The sequence below is a fragment of the Acanthopagrus latus genome, chromosome 5 (genome assembly GCF_904848185.1).
Source record: "Acanthopagrus latus isolate v.2019 chromosome 5, fAcaLat1.1, whole genome shotgun sequence".
NCBI classification, from domain to species: Eukaryota; Metazoa; Chordata; class Actinopteri; order Spariformes; family Sparidae; genus Acanthopagrus; species Acanthopagrus latus.
This window is the reverse complement of record NC_051043.1, coordinates 20,008,813-20,017,697: the sequence shown is the minus strand read 5'-3', so window position 1 is coordinate 20,017,697 and position 8,885 is coordinate 20,008,813. Positions and strand designations below refer to the sequence as shown.

The window sequence follows — 8,885 nt, the reverse complement described above, 5'->3', positions numbered from 1 at the left end:
AAACAAACAGAGGAGGCCCGGACTCGTTGTCTCTGTGTCTCTTTGGACTGCATCCTGCTTGCACTCGCGGCCCCTGCCTCGTGCTTTGTTTATTTGTGGGCCAAGTTGTTTGTGTTGTGGTCAAAGTGAAAGGCAAACACTCCAGCTCCTCCAGTGATGTGTGAACATGCCGGGAATGTCCCCCCCCTGAGCCCGCAGAGCAGCTGGACCCGCTGGCTGTTGCGGACTGACGGAGGGTGCAGCTTCCCTCCAGAACATGATGGACTGTTCAAAACTTCAATGAAAGGGCTGTTAAGTAGGATTTACTATCCGGACCGACTGACTGTAATACAACCGTGGGGAGCTGAGAGGTCCGATCAATACCAATTTCTCAATGAAACACTGCCAAGTGCTCAGAAATCTAACCTTATGTCATTATTTGCAAGGTGTTTGTAAAACATTTACTTTCAGGGTTAATTAGTGTTTCATAAAACCATCTAACAGTACAGTACATTTGTTGAGGTTGTTCACAATATTCAATTTCTGCCAACGATCCCATCAGTAAGAGTTGTCTATAAGAAGACTTTTAGGCTAAAAATAAAACAGCACAGAAAAGTGCTCATCTAGGCTCCTTAAGCACTTCCTTATTTGACGCCGATCAGCAGGATGACGTCACTTGTGTTGTTTAGATTCAAACACATATTCGATTATGTTAGCATGCACTTTTTTAAGGTCGGGAGAGCTTTCTCATAATGCTCATCATAAAAACAGGTGCTTAAGGTGAGGGAACAATCACGGTGATGGTTGAAAGAAGCAGCCGAACACTGAACGCAGAAATAAACAGCTGTCTGCCATTTTAGAGTTATGACACCCTAAAACTGTTTTTGACATTCTGTTATACCTCCATATTTAGCAGTTTCCTGTTTGTGGTGGGGTCCGCCTATCCTGCACAGCAATCGCATACCTACACTCGCCTACAACATAGGGGGTTTTTTTTTTGCTGCGCTGTTAAAACTGATATACCAGTTAACAATCTGTTGTTTGCTGCTCCTTGAATTCAGGACCCTGTATTATCAAACCACTCTTACAGATAATGCAAGTAGCCTGTCAAATCCACCAGGATTGAAATGTTAAGGATTATCACTTCAGAGTTGGATGTTTTCTGACCTGACCATCAACCTGTCAGTACTCTGACATTGTTGCCATGATAACGTCAACAAACTGCTTGCTTTGCCTGCAAAATAGTTACCATGGTCACCAGAGGACTTTTAAACATAAGCAAATGCCATTTTTTCAGAGCTTGGCCATCTTTCTGCTATGCTGTTCTACTTCTTCTTCTTTTTAATGTTGTTTTTTTTCATTCCACATTCGTGCTACTTATTTTACCACGTCAGCATTTGAAACTGTTATTTCGCATTCTCTCACAGTGCTGCGGTGTTTTTTTCCATAATTGAATGCATTCATAACTTATTGATCATACAAAACGCATCGCTGCCTGCATCGTGGCACATTTTGTTGCCTTGATACCAACGTATTCATTCACCCCACTTTTCATTACCTTTCATTTCTTTCGGTTTTCCCCTCACCGCATTCTGTCGCTACCTCGACAAACGGTTCCTCTGCTGGAATCATGAAAGTTTTATCCGTCTTTCTCCTGAGACATTTGATGATGCTGATAACATGTTGTTGTTGTTGCACAGACGACACACACAGTACTAATTCAGTTTGATTCACTCAAACCACACTAGCTGTCGCTCAGATTACATAGCCACAGCTTTTGGGAAAGACGCAGCATTTCTGTTCACCTTTGCTAGATGTTTGTTTTCTTTCCTTTTCTTAAAATAAGTCAGGTCAGAATATTCCTTCTTCAAGCTGTAGATTTTCCCCCATTTACTACATACCTGACTGTAATAAGGCAGCTGTACAGGTACTTAAAAAAAAAAAATCAGTATTTGTAGTCAACTTGCAGCTTAGTCTAGAGAGGTGGGAAATTGTATCTGCAGGTTTCTTCCCTACAAAAACCAGTGTTTTTTTTCTTTTCTTCACAAACTATGATGGGGTTTGGGTTTTTCTTTCTCTTTTTGATTTTTTCCAACACTACACCGGCTATAGAAGCACCGCAGAACAAACTAACAAAACCAGTCTGCGACAATTTGTGACCCCCTTTGTGAAACACTCAACGGCAACATTTGAAACAGCGAATATATCAAATGGCTGCCACAAACAGTCAGGTAGCAAAGCGTTCTCTTGGTGACAGTGGGATTAGTGCCGCAGGTTTTCTCTCAGGACCCGAGGAGTGGGCCTGCAGCTTGAGTAACTGGATTACAGGCCTTTTTCTCATTTCAAAGGGTTGTGAACTCAGCAGAGGTCTTGCATGATGAAATCAAAGTGGCAGCTGAAGTAGAGGGGAGAAAAACAACAAGAGTCCCTTGAAAGTCTCCTGGCATGGGACGAGCAGCTAATGAGAGAGATGCAAAATCAATGATCTTTGCTTCGCCCATGTCACCGGCGTCCCCTTCCAAAGGGCGCGAATTCGGAGAGCAATCCCCAAAGCGAGGGCGGGGGGGGGGGGCATCATCTGGAGAACTGAAATAACTCACAAGACCAAAAAAAACAAATTCAGGGCTGAGAATCACGAGGAAACAACCAACAGCTACACACCTCTTTTTATGGCCACCTTTTAACAAATGCGCGCCTAAGCTATGGCACAGAGGGGAGGCGAGGTGGAGCCCATTCCATCGAATACCCTGTGGTAACTTTAGGGGATTATTTCCAAATCCTTTCAAATGAACTTTCCATCTCAGTGCCTCCTCCTTCGTCTCAGCCATTCCAACTGTCCAACCATTTCTGCATCACTTTCTGCACAAGCTCGCACGGAGCCCAGGCCAAAAACAAACGCCTGTGAGAAATATGGTCGGCGCGAATAAGGAGGAAGGCGCTCACACCAAGGCCTGAGAAGGTAGACTGTTAGAGATACAGTACTACGACTACACGACGCTCAATACGTATTTTCACAACAATGGAAAATTGTTGTGAGATCGGTAAAGTATGCAAACATCCGTCTGTTTATGACGACCAAATAACCCACATGTTTGGGCCCAAAGTCTTTAGAGTACACACTGACACACCTAAGTTTTTCATTTTTTTTAGAGAAGTAAAACAAATTCCAGCTGAAAAGGGTTCCATATAGGTTTTCCATTCACCTCTGTAAGAAAAAAAAAACAGCACCCCAGCTGATGCCAGGGCCTTAAGTAAAAACACTGCAAGGAAAAGTAGGGCTAAGGTCAAATATTCCATGTTGTCAAATACGCCTAAGAGTAATAAAGATGTCTTGTTATTCTATACGGCTTAACCTTAATTTACAGCAGCAAATTATTACTATTAATGTAGTGGAAGGAAAAAACAGAAAAAGAAAAAGAAGGGTAGGTTTTATGTCTTTCAAAGTAAAATACTGTAAGGATTATTATAGATATCATTACAGGCGAGGCTTCGCCGAGCTTCTACAGCCTCCTGCGTGAGTGGTTGAGAAAGCTGCACCTTTGTAAACATTGTGCTGTGATACGCATGGGGTGAAGGGGTGAAGTGATCTGCATGGGGTGAAGTGTGGGCCGTTTTGTTCAGGAGGCCAAAGAAACAGAACTGAGCTCACTGAAGCAAAGTTGATGGCAGAGATACCTTACACACGCTCAAAGAGCTGGAACACAAACAGCCACAGTTTGTAAATTAAACCCAGAGCCAGCCTCCCTCCCTACCCCCCGACACACACACACGCACACACACACTGAGCAGAGCATTTTAACAACAGGAAGGTTTTGTTTTGTTTTGTTTTTTTTATCAGCTGAGGTATCTTTTTCACATTTTCACTTTATATAACTAAAATCATACCATAGAAGAAAAAAAAAAATACTTTATCCTTAAAAAAAAGAAAAAAAAAATCCCTTGTGAGCACCACACCGAGAAATGTATTCAAGCACTCATTGTACGCCATTTCCATTTTATGACGGACTGCAGTTTTGTGAGATTTTTTGCACCTCATTCATCCATTCACACACCGCGCATTATTATAGCCTAATCAACGCATGCTGCGCTTTCTCTAAGTGCTGAAAAACCGCCTGAACAAACGTGAGAGGGGAAAAGAAAGTAAAGCAGGAGGACGATGAGGAGGAGAAGGAGGAGGAGGAGAGGAAGAAGGACTAGGAGAAGAAGAAGGAGGAGAGGGAGGAGGGGAGGACTGGTTGGGGCCACAGAGCTTTTCTCCTGTTGGAAGGCAAACCGCATACCAACACTGCAAACACACTGACAAGATATTATATTTATGAAGAGAATTTTGGGGGTTCGTTTTCAGCAGTGTTTTAGTTTGATAGAACATTTTCACTTGGGGAAAATTAATGTTCTTGAGTCAAGGTTGGATTCATGTTTTTGTTTCCTCGAAGCAAAGAAAAAAAGCAAAAAGTAGTGAAATAAATAAAAAAAGCAGGTAGGAGAGATAATTTAACAAAAACACACAGGGGATGCTCGGCGCTCATTCAAGATAAAACATCCGTCTCCACGGCCTGTCGTGTTTTTCTTCCCCCTTCTTCTTTCCTTACAGCGGAGGCTTGAGACCCAAGCGGCAGCAGATCGTTCCCACATGCTTCCCCACCGCTCGGCTCTCCAGAGGTGTCAAGCCAGCCTGAAAGAATGAAGTGCCTCCCTATTGTGCTACCCAACTATTATGTGCTTAACATTTCCATGACAAAGATGCCACTCGACTTCTCCTCCATCCATTCAGCTGGAGGGCCCTTGTCCCCCCCCCCCTAATAAAACATTTTGCATCAAATCATCGATTTAAAGGCCCCTGAAGCAGAGCAGAGAGAGGGGGTGGCGCGATCTGCAAGATCTTGAGAAAATTATATTAATAACAATCAGAATACACACATGCACTCACAGCTGTGTGAGTGTTTATTTGAATTAAAAAAAAAAAAAAACCTTATCAGATGCATTTTGCACTTTGTAATTTGAATTAAAGGAATGATCCACAATCTGGTTTAACAACAGTTGCTGAATTTGAGCAACTAATGTGTCTTATGCTGTGAAAGGTTTTCTTGCTACAGTGACATTATAAAAAGGAATTATTCATTTGAAAAATTGAGAAACAGAAAAAAAAATATATAAATATATATTTTTCCACCTATTTTTTGATAGCTGTCATTGAACTGAATTACAGTACGCAACTGAAAAACTACTGTATTTCTTGCCATTTTCTTTTCATTCTTCTGTTTTACAGATTGTCCCTTTAAGTGTAAGCTGTGACATCTGCGTGCAGAAGGTGTCGGTGGAGGACGGAGAGGGTGTTGTGTTGATTTATGGTGCCAGTTGCTTTTGACAACAGCCAGCTAAATCAAGACATTTCAGGTCATTAGGCTTTCAGTCAACAATAGAAGCTGGTCTGCATTCTAAATGAGCCTGTGTGTGTGTGTGTGTGTGTGTGTGTGTGTATTCTAAAAATTCTTGAAATATAACACCTCTGCCAACCATAATAATGTTGCTTTGAATGAGTGACGTGGGAACAAAAAACTTAATTTGTACAGTAAAAGCAAACTAATGAACAAAGCCAACACTGAGCCCTTTAAATCAATATATTATGGATCAAAATAAACTGCTTTTACCTTTAATGTGGCCTTTATTCGGGCCCTTAACTGAATGCAAAGTTTAACATTTTTGTAAGCGCGTGAAAAATAAAGACTCACAGTCATCAGCTGGATAAACCTGTACCAAGTTACTCCAAGCTGATTTAATTTAAAGGGGAAAATAAAAACAAGCACAAACTAGTGTTTTCAGTGTCTTGGCTTGTGTACCCAACATGCTTATTGTAGCAAAAATAAAAATGATACCTTTTACAAAAACCCAAAACTTGAAGTCTGTTATTGAGGTTTTAAAGCACAATAATAATCCCGTTCCCCCTTTCGTCTGAGTTGAGGCACAACGTAGCAACTGCCAACAAATAACTCACAGCCAAGAACGACATCTTCAAGTTTCCTTTATGCCTTCTATAAAAAGTATATCAATAAGGCAATCATACAGTGGATTTAGACATTTCTCTCTCTAGGCTATACACAGTGAATAAAATCATCTCATAGCCTCAAACATAGAGGATTCTCTGGGGGGGGGAAAAATCTATATAGGCTATACACATATATACAATTATCTTTGAAGAGAATACAGTCAAAATAACTTCCCTTTAAAGCTGGAATTCTCAGTCTTTTATTCACATGATGAACATTTGGATGTAACTAGGTGGCATGTAATAAATTACTGTTTCACTTTAACTCCTCAGTCTATTTACAAGTTCATAGATTCCAGCATTAAATACTTGTGAGTCCTACAGTCCTGGTGCCAAACGGCAACAGGGTCATATAAAAATAGTTCTTATCTTAAAACAAAAAACAAAACAAAACAAAAGATTGGCAGTGCACAGCATGTACTGATTAAACATTGCATTGTTACCAAAACAAGCCAACTGTGTCTCTATTGTGACATCTTTCCTATCAGAGTCTGTGGCTGAGGGAGAGTCTGACAATCTAATTTAGCTTATCACCTAAGCAAAGCATGTGGAGAGCCATGGAGTGTTGTGGTTTGATAAGAGAGCAGCCTGGAGCTCAGGCACTTTTGCAAAATATCTTTTTTTTTCTGGACTCATTTGCATAGAAAATTATCCTGATGTGATATCCTTCACTCTGAGATCAAACGAGGCCTGCGCCAAAACACCCTCTGCCCGAGTCCTCTGAGGCTCCAGCCCCTCACAATGGAAGCAGGTCAATGAGTGACAAAAGTTTAGATTGCCTTTTTTATCCGGACAATAGTCGGGGCAGATTATGAACCCGGGGACTAAATGAGGGGCAATAGAGCCAAAATGGATGCCACGAGGGTCAAAGCACAGCGGGCCGCTGGGAGAGAGGCTCCACTCCCCAGCTCCTCTGGATAATCCGGATCCGGGGGGTCGTCGGTGCCTTCTGGGTCTGCATCGTAGTCGGTCCCGCTGCCCTCTTCCCTCACCGGGGAGTCGAAGCAGAGCGCCTTCATGCTGCTCTTCACGAACTCGCAGATGGCCCTCTCCGTCCCGTCACACATGCATGTGTCCAGCTGCTGACCCTTGGGGATTTTACGCATGTTCGCGATCACGTTCCGGCAGGCGTTCGTGCAAATCGCCCCGCTGAAAAGTTTCCCGCAGTGGTTCAGATAGTCGTGCATGGACGAGCTGCACTGCTGGTCCTTCTCGCACTGGCGCCGAGCCTCCGTGCAGCCGGTGCTTGTAGTCCTGGGCAGGCAGGGCTCGATGGCCCGCTTGGTGCTGGTGCACACCGGGTCGTGGGCGCAGCTGCAGTCCTCCAGAGCCGGCCCGTTTTTGGTCAGGTTGAGCTGGACGAGCGAGGAGATGCAGTGGCTCGGACACTTCTTCCTCTCGCCGGTCAGCACGGGTCCGCACGCGCGCGTGTAGTGATCGTACGCGTAATTGCACTCGGGCTCGTTTTGGCAGTTCATGATGGCTTGCCAGCATATCAGCCGCCGGCCGTGGGACGGCGAGGCCACGGATAGGTAGCCAAAAAACAAAAGCACGCAACCGAGAGGCCAAACGGATCTACAGGCGCTCTGTGCCAGGGAGCCAGAGCTTGCCATTGTTCTGGCTGCAGGAGACGGTAGAAGACTCACAGCGGTGTCATATGTGAAACTTCTACAGCACTTCCATGGATAGTGTCCTCACTGGAGAGAGTCGTGTGTTTATTCCGAGGCAGATGGTGTGCGATAGGCCCGTGTGTGGGCGTTCAACAGGCTGGCACCGCGCTGTGTAATCCCGGCTCCATAAACCCGTCAGCGCTGATCCATTTGAGCCGGATTCTCGAGCGAACCTCCCCGCTATCCATACATGACTGGGGCGACGGCTGAAGCGGAAACTCGCAGGAGTCGCAGGCGCGCCGGACGAAAAGTTCTCCACAAGTTCAGGAGAGTTTGTGCGGCCGCTCATTCCATCGCAGCCGATTCGGAGTTCGTGCAACAAAACTGCCTCCAGATCAGCGAGTCCCTCTTGTCGTCCCTTTCCTTTGCTAGCGGGTCCACACCAAAAAAAAAAAGCGCCGGACAAGTCCCGAGAGCCGTGTGGTGGAACCCACCCGGATCACGCAGCGGTCCAAGTGCGCACGGGAGTGCAAACAAATAGTGCATACAGAAAAACAACAGCCCTTGAGGGTCGCAAAGTGGTCCTCTACTCTCTCCCCTTTGAGCGTTTGTCTTTCTGTTCCTCAGCCCCCTCTCCACACATTAGCGAGGTGCCTCCCATTGGTCGGCCACTTGTTGTGGCTTTCTACGTAGCGAGGGGCGGGAGATCATGGTGGGAGGAAGATGGTCTTGAGAAATACAAGGTGAGGTGGGCTGAAGGAGAAGAAGAGTCCCACTGGTTTATCATTTAGAGAATCCTCTTCTAACACATTCAAAAGTGCGATAGCAAGAAAAACACATTTTCCTCAAAACATTGTGGATATTTGTCTGTATTATGATCACCAGCATTTTTTTTAGCATTATAGGATGATAAAAACTACTTTTTTTTTACACCTCCACTGATGTTTCAATGTATAAATACTTCATTTTGTGGAGCAGTCTCTTGCATAAAGTCTTGCTCTATTTAGAAGTTCTGACAGATGATTTCGGCTTGTTTATTACAGGAGGAACTGATATTCTCTATAGTCACTAATCATAACTTCTTAATGTCCGTCCTAAAAAGTTGCATTACCAGAAATATTTAATTGATCCCCGATGGGATATGGGCACACCTTGCAGTTGCTCCTTACAGAACAGAAATATCTGACTATGGAAAGATTTTAATAAGATATAAGTAGAGAACACAATAAAAAAAAGAAAGTAAAAATCAAATA

The 8,885-nt window shown here is 43.9% G+C and overlaps 1 protein-coding gene across 1 annotated transcript; it reads right to left on the bottom strand.

Moving 5' to 3' along the window:
* Window positions 1–5,982: 5,982 nt before the first annotated feature.
* On the bottom strand, window positions 5,983–8,232 carry gas1a (growth arrest-specific 1a). The gene has a single exon (XM_037097122.1). The coding sequence runs from the start codon at window positions 7,633–7,635 to the stop codon at window positions 6,847–6,849; it is 789 nt and encodes a 262-aa protein (XP_036953017.1). The 5' UTR covers window positions 7,636–8,232; the 3' UTR covers window positions 5,983–6,846.
* Window positions 8,233–8,885: the final 653 nt, after the last annotated feature.

What these genes read in the sequence shown, in the direction of transcription:
- gas1a (XM_037097122.1), bottom strand. Translation starts at nt 7,635, where the DNA reads ATGGCAAGCTCTGGCTCCCTGGCACAGAGCGCCTGTAGATCCGTTTGG.